The sequence below is a fragment of the Macrotis lagotis genome, chromosome 1 (assembly GCF_037893015.1).
Source record: "Macrotis lagotis isolate mMagLag1 chromosome 1, bilby.v1.9.chrom.fasta, whole genome shotgun sequence".
Lineage (NCBI taxonomy): Eukaryota > Metazoa > Chordata > Mammalia > Peramelemorphia > Peramelidae > Macrotis > Macrotis lagotis.
In genome coordinates this window covers 564986182-565002348 of record NC_133658.1, presented here as the reverse complement: position 1 = coordinate 565002348, position 16167 = coordinate 564986182, and the positions used below count along the sequence as shown (strand labels likewise).

The window sequence follows — 16167 nt, the reverse complement described above, 5'->3', positions numbered from 1 at the left end:
TATTTTTTTCTCCCTCCTAAACTCTTTTTTTTTTTTTTTTAGTTATTTTGCCTCTGCTTATAATGTCAGCCTCTGGTAGAATGTCTCCTTAAATTTGATGTGGGTTTTTTAAAATTTTTCCTTCCCCAAGTGGCAGTGTTGTCTGGGGGAAAGGTATCTGGCTTTAAATTCTAGACAGATTTCTTACCTTCTTGGTGTTTTAAGCATCAGATATCCGATTTCAAGCTTTAAATTGGAAAAGTTGAGAAAGGTTTGGAAATTCATGGGTAAATATTTCTCAAACTACCTACAACCCCAACAAGGTACTAGGACAGTAACTTGAGGCCATCCTCCATTTCTACAATCATAATTAGAAATATATACTTGTGTTTTCCTCAATACATGTAAGAAAGAAGTAGTCATGAAAATGAAAAAGGAGTTAGAATTTAAAGGGCAGTGAAATCTCCTCACTAAATCTCTATTTCATTTTCTGCTTTCATTTTCCTTTACGGTTGATTTTTTTATGGGCCTAACTTTAAACCTTAAATCTTTTCAATCTGCAGATATGTCCAGCAAAGATAAAATATTCAAAGGTGTAGGTGAAATTTTATTTAAATTTAAAATACTTCTTACCTTCATCAACAGAATCTGAAGTGCTGCTTTTATCTAGAGAAAGATATTCATTCTTGTTCAGGTCCAGGACCTTGGGGGGACACCTAGTTAGTTTCCTTTCTGAAATCAGCACAGGGCTCTTTTGGTCTTGTTTGGGACTTTGGGAATCTTCTTTCCGTAATCCCTAAAAGGAAGAGTGAACAACTAAATGTTAAAAACAAATATATATATATATATATATATATATATATATATATGAAATCATTTATTTTCCATCTTGAGCCTCTTAACAGAGATTTAAACATAGTTATTTGTTGGTGGAGAGTAGGGTGGGGTGGGGTAGCAGTGGGGAACTTAATAGACTATGCAAAATTGTGATGATCACTTTCTCATAATACCAAACATCAGGACACAAAAAAATGAAGTACACTAGCATGGACTACTGTTCTCTGAAACAATAAATGGATAAAATATACACTTATCTAAACTAAAACAACAAATGGGAGCAAATACAAGATCAGCCTTTCTCTTTTCAAGTGTTACTCATGAAAAAAACTGCATCACCACTAAAATTGAATTCTCTGAGCAAAGGGTCCTGGATTTGCTGCTGAAAAAAGCTAAGTCTGATTTCTGCCTCTTTTACAAGTGTAGCATTAGGCAAGTCATTTAACCTTGTATGCATCTGAGTTTCCTCTACTATGAAATGAGGGTACTGAAAGAGATAACCTTCCAGCTTTCTTTGTATATAATGGGGAGGAAACTAAATCTAAGTCTGTGATTTCAGGGGTGAACTCTAACAGAGGCAAGCCCTTGACAAGCAGAGTGACAGCTGACAGTCCAAGACAGTGGTTGCCAGCAAAAAAAGGAACCTTGTTGACCAAGGTTCCAGTCAGATGCCTTCCTAATTTCAAGTCCAGCTCTCTATCAACTATGTCATGTTGCAGAGATTAAGATAGGGAGAACATATTTACTAATGGGATTCAATGAATATTTGTTAAGGACTTAAGCTCTTAATAAAATGCTGTACCAAGAAGAAGTCAAGAGTCTAAAAATAAAGATTTACTGGAATATTCCAGTTATTTATAATATAATAGTAATTTTCTGGTTGTTTAGTAAGTAATGATTATTGCTAACGGTTTAATAGGAATGTTGAAGAATTCAACCAATCAATAATCATTTATTAAGCACTTACTTGGTTTCCAGGCACTGTGCTAAGTGCTGGCATAGGTTGGGTTAGATAAATTCCTTCCTAGTTTATAGATTTTGTGAGCAGTCGTTTTGTCAGAAGAGGGAACTCCTGGTGTAGAAATGTTCTCCAACAACAGAGATTACAACACTATGATGGTAAGATCATGATTTAAATTACTACTTAAAATTAAAATTTATATAGTGCTTTAAAGGCTTCTAAAGCTTTTCATTTGATCTGGAAGACACTCTAGAGTGATTCAGTCCAACTCCCTCATTTGACACACAAGAAATTGAGGTGCACTCAGGGTGACTTCCCAAGGGCACACAGACATCAAACCTAACTCTTTTTGGCACCCTATTCTACATACAACCTAGTGCCTAAATCCTGGGGAGTTGGCTGAGACATGGTAGTGAAGTGTCTTGCTCCAGCCATCACACAGCTAATAAGGGTCAAAGGCAGGGCAATTCTCACCCAGAACACTAACCACTACACCACAGGATTCCTACCAGAAATGTTACTTAAGAAATGAAGAATAGCAACAAAAGGGTCATTTTCCTTAAGAACTTAATCTTCATAAAAGATATCCATAAACCATCCCCACATTTCATTCAGCGTATCAATGACAAGAGCTAGGAACAATAACTACAGTTTCTAGGTCCCTCTAATGTATTCAATAATCACATGTAGAAGCTTAAATGCTAAGAATTGAAAGGACCCAAAATTCACTCTCTTTAGTTGAATTGCTGACTCCCTTTTGGAGACTTCTGTTAAAATGTAATCTCCTTGAGGCAGCTAGGTGGTGCAGTGGATAGAGCACCAGCCCTGGAGTTAGGTGGACCTGAGTTCAAATCCAGATTCAGACATTTAATAATTACCTAGCGTGTGACCTTGAGCAACCATTGTCTGAAATAAATTTTTTTTTTTAACAGAAGAGGTCTCCAAAACAGAGGCAGCAATTCAACTGAAGAGAGTGAATTTGGGGTCCTTTCAAAAAAGAGAGTACAATCTCTTTGAGGGCAGGATTCTTGTTCTTTTGGCTTATATTAACACAATGCTTGGCTCACAGAAAGTATTTAATATATACTTTACCTATCCTGCCAAATAGAACTTATGTGCAAGTAGAGGGGCATGACAAATACCAATAACTGCAATACATAACACATTATAAGTATATTAGAAAGGAGCAAAAAAAATTGCTATATGAAGTTCTGAGGATAAATGAAACAATCCTTACCTTCAGGGAACATATATTCCCTTAGGGAAACAATGAGTACATATATAGTATATATTAACATTAACATTTACTGTATATATATATATATATATATATATATATATATATATACACACACAAAATAAATTCAATACAAAAAATATACAAAATGAATTCAAGGCAGTTTTGAGAGAGTCCTAGCAACTGGAGGAAATTAGCAAATGCTTCATGTAGAAGATGTTGCCCAAGTTGAGTCTTGGTTCAGAGGGGTCTAAGAAGAAAAACATGCCAGGGCAAAGGAAGGCTCCATACTAACCATTTTGGATGTACTTCCATTAAGTAACTCTGTCTCTGGAACCCTACTAATGGGTTCATGAGTAAAACTGATGGATCTTGATAATTTTTCATCTCTTTCTCCGGATTCATCCAAACTGCATCTTCCTGGACTTCTGTAAGAAAAATATATCTTCCACTTATAAATATTAGTATTGGGAAAGATGAAGCAAGAAGACAAAAGGGTGAGGGAAAAGGAAGATGGAGTACCATACTTTAATTCTGGAAGACTTGGGTTCAAATCCCACCTCGGATATTCCCTCACTACCTCTGTGACCTTGGGCAAATGACTTAGATATTCAAGTTTCTTCATCTAAAAAATGAGGAAGTTTGATTAAATGATTCTGATTCCCCCCCTAGCCCTTTAACTATGAGTTTATGAATAGTTAGTGTGATAAAGTGAGACACATGTAAGATACCCCCAAATCTGAAACTTGGAAATTTCAGGTATAAAGTGTTTAAGTCCCCCATGGCAAAGTCACTGATCCAAATGGTAAGGAAGGGAAGAATAAAGTACAACAGAGCTGAAAGTGCTCCTTTGACATAATGGACCATATAAGGGGGAGGCATTTCATCAATCAGAAAAATTGAGTTTCTAAAAATCTTTCCCCCCCGCCTTTGCCTTCATGATCCCACCCTCTTCTCCTTCAATTTGTGAGATTATTCATTCCCATTCTCTTTCACTGACTCTTGCCATCCTCAAAACCTCTGACCTTATCACTATTCTCATACTCTAATCTTTTCTTTTCTTCCCTCTATTCTGACTCTCTTCCCTGTCTATCTCTCCCAACATCACTCTGACAGCATCAATTACTACCTCTATACAGATGACCTTCAACTCTCTGTAACCAGTCCCAATTTTTCCTATAAGTTACAATGCCACATTTTATAAAATCATAGGTTTAAAACTAGAAAAGATCTTAGAAATCAGCTAATCACTCTTATTTTGGTGAGACTGAGATCAGATGACTTACCCAAAATCCTACAATTAAGGAGCATTTATGAAATGTCTACAATGTTCTAGGTCCTGCACTAAGTAGTAAGAATACAGATTACAAAATTGAGATCATCCCAGTCTTTAAGGAATTTATATTCTGCCAGGTAGATAGAGCACCTTCTCAGATAGTTCATTGGTAGGTCAGTTGTTGTCCTTTGTGCTTGAAGAAGGCCAAAATGACCTCACTATGTTGGGGTCAAGGTATAGTGCATCCACCCTACAGCTGATCAGAGCAATATGAGCTCTACCAAAAGTGGCCAGTGTCTTCTATATCTCACAATTGATTCCAGAGTTCTTCAGAAAGAGCTTCTGAAGAACTCTATGAAGTTCACAGGTAAGTAAACACAGAATATTTATGAAGTACAAAATAACGGGAATGGGAAGGGAGAACTAATAACTGGGAAAACTGGGAAAGGTCTCAAAGTAAGTGGCACTTGAATCTACCTTCTCATGTTTGTCTAAACACTCATAGACTGGGTTTCAGCCTCACTGCACCTTGAAGTAAACAAGAAATGTTAAGGGATAGAGAATAAGGAGGGAAAGAGACCATGTCTAGAATTAGAAACTAAGGGTCAGGGTCCTGAGTTGGAATGTTTGCAATAGGCAGGCCAAAATTTACAGATGAGGAGATCAAAGCAATCCATAGTCATATGAAAAATTGCTCTAAATCATTACTTATTAGAGAAATGCAAATTAAAGCTTCTCTGAAGTACCACCTCACACCTCTCAGACTAGCCAATATGACCAGAAAGGATAATGTTCATTGTTGGAAGAGTTGTGGGAGCTGTGTTGGTGGAGCTGTGAACTTATCCAAACTTTCTGGAGAGAAATGTGGAACTACACCCAAAGGGCAACAAAAATGTACATACTGTTTGATTCAGCAATACCACTACTGGGTCTATACCCTGAAGAGGTGATGAAAAAATGGTAAAGACATCACTTGCACAAAAATATTCATAGCAGCCCTGTTTGTGGTGGCAAAGAATTGGAAATCAAGTAAATGTCCTTCAATTGGGGAATGGCTTAGCAAACTGTGGTATATGTATATTATGGAACACTATTGTTCTATTAGAAATCAGGAGGGATGGGAATTCAGGGAAGTCTGGAGGAATTTGCATGAACTGATGCTGAATGAGATGAGCAGAAGCAGAAAAACACTATATACCCTAATAGCAACATAGGGGCGATGATCAACCTTGATGGACTCACTCATTCCATCAGTGCAACAATCAGGGAGAATTTGGGGCTGTCTGCAATGGAGAATAGCATCTGTATCCAGAGAAAGAACTGTGGAGTTTTAACAAAGACCAAGGACTATTACCTTTAATTTAGGGAAAAAACTGATATCTTATTGTCTGATCTTGCTACCTCTTATACTTTATGTTTCTTCCTTAGGAATATGATTTCTCTCTCATCATATTCAATTTTGATCAACGTATACCATGAAAACAATGTAAAGACTGACAAATTGCCTTCTGTGGGAGTGGGGGGAGGGAAGTAAGATTAGGAAAAAATTGTAAAACTCAAAATAAATGAAATCTTTAAAAAAATAAAATAAAATAAAAACAGTGGGCAGGCCAAGTTGGCTGGAGTGTTTGATAGGATGTAGTAACAGCCTGGAAAAGGAGCCTGGATTCAGAACTTGTGGGGGCTTTAAGAGCCAGATAGAATAGTTTGTACTTGATCATAAAGGAACCAAAAAATCTGAGAAACTTCTGGAGCAAAACAAAACACACTGTTAGATTCAAGCAGTAGAACACCAGAATTGACCCCTTGCCTTGAACTCCAGACACAAAGCTCCTTCCAGGGCAGTCCACATGTCCTTACTGGAAGTCTCCACCTCAGGCTGGCATGATCCCCTCCGGCTCAGCATAGGCCAATCTTAGCTCATGGCCCATAAATGGTTTCTCTTCCTGGTTTCCCTATTTTGGTTGGTGAGATGATCATCCTCGCAGTGATAATCTAAGTTTGCAATCTGTGACGCTTCTCTCATTTTCCCACCCTCCAGTTGGCTGCCAGATGATATAAATTCTACTTTATCACTCTCCCTCCCATCTGTCTTTCCTCTCCATTCACACCACTAGCACATCACAGGCACCCCTGCCTACAGATTCCTCAAATCTGACCTGAAAATAGGTGACTCCCCTGCTCCAGTGGTTCCCACTGCCCATGAGGGCCTACAGCATAAAAGAGAAACTCATCTGTCAGGTCCTGAAGGCCTCCTCCCATCTGAGGCCAACTGACATACTCAGTTTTTCACACTCAGACCCTGGACTTCAGCCTGGCAATCACCAGCTGTTCCCTGCCCCATGCTACGCTCTCTGCCTCCTGGCATCCTGCAAACCTTTAGGAGAATTTTCCCTACTCTTCTCCAACTGCTGAAATCCTCCTCTTCTTTTCATGCCAGGGCTCGGGTGTCACCCCTTCAAGAAGCCTTCCCTCTTCTCCCCAGTAGAAAGTGATCCTCCCTCCTTAAATTTTCTTTTGGCAGCATGGTTGGATCTTTCCCTTGACATTATCAAATTCTAAGTCGTATCACTTATGTACATTTATTACCACCCCCCCAAATGAAAGACAATTTCCCTGAGGAAAGTGGCTGTACAATACTTTGTGTTGATTTACCCAGTATCTAACTAGCACCTTACCTTGCACACAGAACGCATCTAATAAATGTTTGGTATAGAATACATAATTCCTCTGAGAGATTTCTCTAAACCTTAGAGAAACAATATAAAATTACCCAAACAAATAAATGAATATTACACTTAAAATTTTGCTTTAAACCTACATGTTTGGTAAATTAAATGGTAGGAAGTAGAATTAGACACTGATCAGCAACGAAGGAGCATTGTAAAGTTCCTATTCACAGCCTCTGCCAGGTCAGAATGGACCTCTCTTTGTCCCTTAAGAGAGGACAATGTCACTGGCCTCATGTTCCCTTTCTTCATTATCTCCAACTTCAAGAGTCAAATCTGGGCAAGGGTTTTGAATGTAATGATACTAGAACTGTTGGGGCTTGAATAGCATGACTTCTCCATAGGGAAAAGATAAGAAAAGAGTATGCAGGGAGGTCAGATGCACACAGATAAGAGCTCAGTGATCTACCTGTTCTGAGCCCCTGCTAGTCAAACAATTTGGGCTCCAAGGGACCCTTGGAGGAGCTCCTACTCTGCTCAAAGCTTTACTAACTTCTGATGCTAAATAAAATAAAGAAATTTTAAAATATGACTTTTTTTTACAATAAAAATTGGACCTGTGACTTCTTCAGCATAAAGAAATCTTATTGTGCAAGATTCCTTGACATATTCTATACTTAGTAGAGAAAAAGGATGTGAAATTGGTTTACATATGATGTGCACATGTGTGTATACATTGATATCAAATCAATCATAAGATCAGGAATGAATCACTAGAAAAATATTAGTAAAATTTCTGATGAATACTTTTATGAGGACTTTCCCAGGTTACCAGGTTACCTATATCAGAATATAGGTAATTCAGTAAAGTTTTGGAAAGACAGGAATTGGTACTTTCAAGAATCGTATTTAAAGCATATTTCCCTATTTCAGAAAAGAGTCATTTTTTTTTCTCAGAGAGATACTTTCCCCATTACAAGGCCCAAATATGTAGGAGAGGCATGAAGTCCTGTGTTACAATGGCACTCTAGGAACAGGACAGTCACAAAAGCACTGATGGTGGGCAGGGTTTCCATGGTAGATTAACTCTGACCCTAAAGATATTCATTTGTCCATTTTCAAAGAGGACTAATCTCTGTCAAGGGATTAGAATTTACTTTTTAATTTTAGGCTATGGATGTTCTATACAACAATCATAATATTGATGTATACTAAAAGCTTAAGATTTGCTCTCACTTGTGAAATGACTTTGACTTGTTTTAAAAAGTTGTATTTCAAAGAAATATAACCTTATTAATTAAAAGTAATAAAACAACTGATAAGATTGGTGAGAAAGGTGCTATGTCTTATAGCATATAACAAGCACAAAGCTTTGTACTCTAAAAAATGTATTGTTGAAGTAAACAAATAAAAAGAAAAATCTATAAAACATCCAGTATCGCTAGGTAAAAGTTCCTGAAACAGTCTCATGTCTATCTTAAGCTTATTTTTGAGCTTCATGACCATATTGTATCAGACCCATGGTCCATACCCCGTCCAATATCTTATGAAACCAGGTGATATTATATGATAGTGATAACCCCAATCCATGATGTCAGCCTCCAAAGGTTTATATGAAAGGAATTGCCTCTAGATAGCATTAGTGATCCTTAATAGACAACTATCCTGCAAAAATTTATCCTACTCCTTCTGGAATATGTATTTTCAGTATTCATACAAACAAAGAAACAATTGTTAGGCAACCACTAAGTGTGTGGAACTGTGTTGGGTGCTGAGAAAGATACAAATGTGAATAAGGCAGAGTACATGTCAACAAACAGCTTATACAATAGTATAGAAAATAAGATAGGCATGAAAGCAAACAAAGCAGAACGTAAAAGAAATACATAACAAAGGAAGCACAGGGAGAGTCTAGGCAGGTGAGAATTTACTTCTAGTAGGTGCAAAGGAGAGATGAGGAAACAAGCTTCACAGAGGAAGTGACATTTGAGCTGGGTCAATGTTGTTGTTGTTGTTCAGTTATTTCAGTTCATGACCCCATTTGGGGTTTTCTTGGCAAGGATACTGGAGTGGTTTTCCATTTCTTTCTCAAGTTCATTTTACATAGGAGGAAACTAAGGCAAAGTGACTTGCTCAGGGTCACATAGATAAAAGTCTGAGATTGGATTTGAATTCAAGTCTTTCTGACTCCATATCCAGAGGTTTATCTTTTGCACCACCTAGTTCTCTCCAATATACAGTAAATTTCACTCTGTCAAGTAACAAGTTCCATAAGTTTACTATTTATTATATTTCTTATGTTGATAAAAGCTATCTTATCAAACTCCTAAGACTGACTTGTTGCTGTATCACACAGCTATGGATAAGTAAGTCTAGATTTACCTAAATCATATTTTCTGTGGTTTTTATAAAATTTTAGCATATTCTCCCCTTAGCTCAAGTATCTACAGGAGTTAGAGATTAAACAGTGCTCAGGTTTGTTTGTTTGGTTTTTTTGGTAGGAAACTGGTGCCATTTCTCACTGGTGACTACGGGGAAAATCTTTTTTTACAAGCTTGATGAAAACTCAAGTCTCATGAAAGTTCTCTTCATTCTCCTCTACCTTACTATGTTTAGTTAATTTATAATATCCATCACTGCATCCATGGTTTTTTGCTTTTTATTGTCAATATTGTTTTTGAATATACCCAGCATTTTGCTGGCCTTTTAGCTTGTCTAAACAAGTGAGACCAACATTTCTGAAGAGTTTATTTTGACTTCCAGAGTCTTCTAATGGATTCAAAGTGACAGAGAAGAGCTCATTATTCTGTCACTATAGTTTGAATTACTTTTCCTTAACTATATTACTTTACATTGGTCCAATATTGAAGCTCATTTTTCATTTTTATGCTCCCTTACTGAGTTCTGAGAGCTCTTTTCCCTCCATTTCTCCCTGTTTTAATCTTTTAGTATTTATAAATTTATAAATCTTAGTCATTTGCAAAGCTGTTAGATTTTACTATGTATTTTCTCTTCTAGATCATTAACTATTTACTAAAACTAGGTTTTGAAATGATGACTGAGTAACATAAGGATTCCTTCATATTTTTGCATGTTTTAATTTGCATAAAATTAAATATATTCCACCTAATCCCCTACCTCCTCCTGTACAGAAGTAGGTACTAAATTACCATATTCTGAATTGGTGGAATTCAAATTAATCAGGTTTAGTTGTAATCTGTAAAGACATTTTAAAATATTGCTAAGTACCTTGGCTGCTCATTATCCTCAAGTGACAATGACAAGTTCTCCATCTCTTCGGCATTCAGACCCAGCTCAGTGCCATAGCTCTGTTGGATCAACTGCCAGAACTCCTGTTTGGTTAAGCTCTGAAATGACAGCAAAATCATACTGTGCTATCTAGTTTGCTTTAAACCCACATTTGGCAAATTATATGGTAGGAAGTAGAACTAGACACTGATCAGCAACAAAGGAGTATTGTAAAGTTCCTATTCACAGCCATTATTACCAATAAAAATAATTTCTCATAACAATATGAACTTATTATTTGTTTCTTACCTTAAACTTAGAGACACATTTTGTTTTGGCACGACAAACACTTTACTAACATGCACCCAAATAAACCCATTTACAAAGTATAATCCCCTAAAAAATTTTCTGACAGAAAAGATTCCCTAACTTGACCAAATATGCCTATTATTGCATTCATGAAATATCAACTATGAAATAATCAAGAGTAGCCTATCGCAAATTAAGAAACTACCATATCACTCAACAAAACACAATCGTTATACCTCCATTGATGTAGCATTTCATAACCACAAAGTGCTCCTACATTCATTATCTCCTTAGAGAAGAAATGTCTTCTTAGAGCCTCTAGTGTGTTTGTGTGTGTGTGTAGTCTGAATTATAGAAATATTTACAGACTTTCAGGCATGCCTTCAAGATGTCACATTTTGGTTGGTAATTGTGTTTACAACTATTAAGAAAAGTTTAGGTCATGGGTTGGCAATCCAAGGCACCTGATGTCATTGTTGGCAAGGCTGTGTCACTCATTCATTCATTCAAAAGATATTTATTGAGCACCTATGTACATAGCACTATACAATGAAGCATTAGCTCTCCTAGGATAGTAGACAAAGAGTCAGAGGAATATTCATGATCATCTAGATCTCATTTTACAGATGAGAAAACTGAGGCTCAGACAAGCACAGTGATGTACCCAATGTCACAAAGCAGATAAATGGAAGAGCAGAGATTCTAACACTGAATCTCTCATTTTTAAATCAGCCTCTTAACTTCAAAGAGTTTGTCATCTCAAGAGGGATAGAAAACTTAAACATGCAAAAAAAAATCAAATACCATAAAGTAGTCTTAGATTATGTACCAAATGAGGTAGAAAAAAATGAAGGGGCGGCTAGATGGCGTAGTGGATAAAGCACCGGCCTTGGAGTCAGGAGTACCTGGGTTCAAATCCGTTCTCAGACACTTAATAATTACTTAGCTGTGTGGCCTGGGCAAGCCACTTAACCCTGTTTGCCTTGCAAAAAACTAAAAAAAAAAAATGAAAATAGGGCGGCTAGTTGGCACAGTAGATGGAGCACCAGCCCTGGAGTCAGGAGTACCTGAGTTCAAATTTGGCCTCAGACCCTTAAAAATTATCTAACTGTGTGGCCTTGGGCAAGCCACTTAACCCCATTTGCCTTGTAAAAACAAACAAAAAAAAACATCCAAGGGCTAGAGGAAATTTGAGGAAAAGATGGGACTGGAGTAGGGTTCTAAAATATGATTAAGATTTGAAAAGAAGAAAATGAGGGAGATCTTTCTCAGAAAGGAAGGGGATGAAAAGGAATGAGAGGAACAGTGCTAGCAAAGACAATAAAATAGAAATAAACAGAAATAGAGAAGAAACCAGCCAACCTGAACAAACGGAATAATTATAGTATCCCTCTCTTCCTACATTATTTTCCCTTACTTCTTTCTTTTTATTGTCACTCTCTGCCTTCATCTGGCTTAGGCTCATCAAGGACACACAGAAACTCAAGGTAAAGCATCTGCTGACCCCCCAACCTGTTCAGGGTCAAGTATTTTGCTAATTATCCTTCAAAAGATGGAACTTACATATTTTTCAAGTTAACTCAAGCTTCTGTCCTATACTTAAAATCGAGTACCCATGAATGCCAATCTTCTAATCTATGAGAACTATTTGTGGAATTTTCTTCACAAGACTTATATAAGGCTATAATTCTTACTTATATAGTAAGGTGATTCTCCCTTAATTTTTTTTTTATTTTCTTACTCAAAATTATGACATGTTTCAATCTATCTTTATTGTTTTCTTCATCCAATATTATGATCAAATTTGTTTTCATTTAATTCTGTCCTTCAATGTTTCTCATTTAAGTATTGTATAAAAGTAAGTGACTGACAAAAAAATTAGAGTATATACAAATTTATATGAAGGAGAACCTCTTATTTTGGTTATTGTCCTTCATTCTTGAAGAAGACCCAAATGACAATACTATATTGGAGACAAGATACAGCATGATTAAATGTGGTTGAGCAGACTAATCGGAGCTCAGAAAGTTCTACTACATCAAGCACAAATAGTCTACATGGACACTTGGAATTTTCCCTAAATATTCCTGAAATATTATCACAGTCATAACACTCTAAAGGGCTGTTGACTTAATATAAAAATAAGACTTATCTCCAGATAGTTCAAGAAGGCTAACTTATGACAACACTTTCTGATTTGTCGAACTTCAAAATTAAATAAAGACAAATTTCAAGCAAATGAACAAAACAATAAATAAATCTTAAAAATAATCATTAAAACAGTGAATTGAAATTTTTCTAAAGTTAGAATACACATCCTAAAAGTATAACTTCATAGAAAATAAAGGAGAACTACCTACATACTACCAGAAAATGAATGGTTGGTTGTGGGATTTTTGTAGAAATATCTTAAATGTCTTTTTTTAAAGACAATATAATGTACATAAGCCACGTTCACTTCTAGCTAATGGAAAGAACACTGTATTTGGTAGCCAAGTCCAGGATTTAGAACAGGTGTTCTTAATGTAGGGTTCATGCCTTTCATTTTTATTTTTTTCATTTTATGCTTTTTGAAAAGGAGATCCATCCATAGGCTTTCCTAAACTACATTCAATCCAAGTTTTACAGACCCAGAAAAATCTGTAAAATTTTCGGGGTTCCTTCCAACACTCTCAAATTCATACAGGTATTAAGTAGTAAAAATAGGATTTAAAACCAAGGCCTCTGGCAATAAATCCAATGTTCCTTCATATAATTAAATTACAGGTCCAATCATATTTGGAACTGGGTTCAAACAATTATATCATCTCAGAAAAATCACTAACAGATACAGGACCCAATTTCTTCCTCCGTTAAGGAAAAAGGGGGACTCATTTAGACTGTTCTTTACAAGCTTTGTTTCCTAAAATTCCTTTAATTCAAAATGTTCTATTCAATCAAAAATGCAAATTTTTTGATGAAGTTCTCCAGAAATCACATACATCCTAGTTATTTACAATCTAACCCCAAATTTAAACTTCAATTACATTACCAAAATGAATTTCCTAAATACTTAAAGTCAGTAACAGAAAAGGTATTTTTATGCATAATCGTAGAAAAAAATTCACATTTATAAAGAAAATAAAGTATCTACCTTTAAACAAAGAACAGACTCAATGTTTCACCCAGAGGGTCGTTTAACGATGAGGTACGAAGTTATCAGATAAGTTTCAGAAGTCAGAAGATCAATTTTCGGCCTAGGAAGCTTTGTATACCAAATAAGTCACAAAACACTTCAGTTATCACATAGGGATCCAAACATTTGATGACAAGCGTGAATTTGCTTTTTTTATTCTCCTTATTTTGTCGTGAGATGCTTTTCTTTATAAAAGACAAGTTGTAATGTGGCTTAAAGCTTATTTATCACTTCCTGGACTGTAGGATCAGCTTTCTCCTCAAAGCAGCTGGTATACTGAATTGGAAGTTACATCTCACGCAACAGGTTCCTAAGCCACTCCTACTAGAAGAGGGACAGGTAGGTAAACAGGGTTTTTTTTTAAAGCTACAGTTTCTATTTCCTTATGTTGAATTAAACTACTAGTTTACACAGGTGCAAATACTTTGCTTTCATTCCATGTACAGTAGTTAATCTAATAGGATTTTAATTTAATTTTTGGAATTCAGAAATATCATAAAGTTTCCATTTTCAGTCTTTTGGATTGTACTGTGTAAATCATAACTCTCCTCCCTAATATTTCCATTCAAACCAGATGAAAACATCCAATTATTTCACAAAATATAACTATGCTGCCAACAGAAGTTGCTATCAAAATTCTACATGAATTCCTTTTCTCTTATTCACAGAATATACATCTCAGCCTTGAATAACTGTAAATGGAATGTGGGGAGACAGAAAGAAAAACAGGCCATACAAAGCAGTGATTTAAGTGCTTGATAATGTTCAAACAAAAACGTCATAATGCATCTGATTAATTAGGAATTTTTTGCCTTGCAAAAATGGTACGGGTCCTTTCTGTCTTTAAAAGACTCATACCTTTCATAGTTTGAGGCAACAATAGAGGACGTGGCCCTGACAGTTCCACCTCTGTAAGCAGGGACAGCTCACCTAACCTCTCAGTATACTAGGCAACTTCCTTTTTATTTTGGAGGCAATTGGGGTTAGGTGATTTGCCCAGGGTCTGAGACCCTGTAATTTAACTCAGGTCTACCTGGTCCAGGGCATTACCATTGCTGACCTGCAATTTTCTAAAACAACAAATCAGACAATTTTAAAATCTGCATCACTGGTGAGAGTTTCCACATGAGGAATTCCCAATACCAGTAAATTCATGAGTATATGCATAAACACTATTACAATCTTCATTCATTTTTACTTTATTTAAAACCTTCATTTTATGAGCATACCCTTTGATCCAGCAATACCACTACTGGGTCTATAACCTGAAGAGATGAGGAAAAAAGGGTAAAAACATCACTTTTACTAAAATATTCATAGCAGCCCTGTTTGTGGTGGCAAAGAATTGGAAATCAAGTAAATGTCCTTCAAGTGGGAAATGGCTTAGCAAACTATGGTATATGTATGTCATGGAACCCTATTGTTCTATTGGAAACCAGGAGGGATGAGAATTCAGGGAAGCCTGGAGGGATTTGCATGAACTGATGCTGAGTGAGATGAGCAGAACAAGAAAAACACTGTACACCCTAACAGCAATATGGGGGTGATGTTCAACCTTAATGGACTCACTCATTCCATCAGTGCAACAATCAGGGAGAATTTGGGGCTGTCTGCAATGGAAAATACCATCTGTATCCAGAGAAAGAACTGTGGAGTTTGAACAAAGTTTAAGGATTATTCCCTTTAATTTAGGAAAAAAAAAAACCCAGATATCTTATTGTCTGATCTTGTTATCTCTAAGACTTTTTGTTTCTTCCTTAAGGATATGGTTTCTCTCTCATCACACTCTATTTGGATTAATGTACAACATGGAAACAAAGTAAAGAAAAAAACCCCTTCATTTTACATTTTTATAAAATGGACCTAGAAGTGATAATCAGAGAGATTATTCTCTTCTGACTCTTTCAATTTATTATCTATAATATAACTATAACTCACATGCTGTTTTTGCTTATTTTTAAAAGTGAGTGGATGATAGAATCGAGTCAGGTTAAAATTTTAAAATTAGCATACCAATATAAAAGTAAAAAAAGATGTTTAGACAAATAAATGTGCTTTCTTTTAATACCGTTCAAATCCCACCATAATTATTTGCAACAAATATGCATTTTTTCACTTTTGGTACAATTAATATAGTATTAGAAATCACATTTTTAGTTTAGAGGAGCTAGAGAATAAAGAGAGCTCAGTCCATGTGTAGTAAATTGGTTCCAACTAGAGAAGATAGGGAGTCAATGGAGTTTACTGAGTAAGGGCAGGGGTGACATGTTCAGACCTAGCCACCTATACAGTGGATGGATTCTAGTGCAGAGAGATTTGTGGCAGGGATACCAACACTCCAGGTGAGAGATGATAAGGCCTGCACTTATACAAAGACTATGCCAGAGAAGAAAAGGGCATATACAAGAGATGTAATCTAAGGAGAGAGAGACAGTGAGGAGTCAAGGATGACATTTAGGTTGCAAGGCTGGGTCT

The 16167-nt window shown here is 36.2% G+C and overlaps 1 protein-coding gene across 3 annotated transcripts in view; it reads right to left on the bottom strand.

Moving 5' to 3' along the window:
- The window catches only part of GRAMD1C (GRAM domain containing 1C), a 148917-nt gene that overhangs the window by 36929 nt on the left and 95821 nt on the right, over window positions 1–16167 (bottom strand). For 2 of the 3 annotated variants that reach the window (XM_074214547.1, XM_074214548.1), the window contains exons 7-9: window positions 10209–10327; window positions 3310–3442; window positions 613–775 (exon numbers count right to left, since the gene is read on the bottom strand). In XM_074214547.1, the coding sequence (XP_074070648.1) occupies window positions 613–775; window positions 3310–3442; window positions 10209–10327 (415 nt within the window). Of the gene's footprint in view, window positions 1–612; window positions 776–3309; window positions 3443–10208; window positions 10328–13650; window positions 14845–16167 lie in introns of those variants that run through there. The other variant, XM_074214549.1, reaches the window with a different exon arrangement.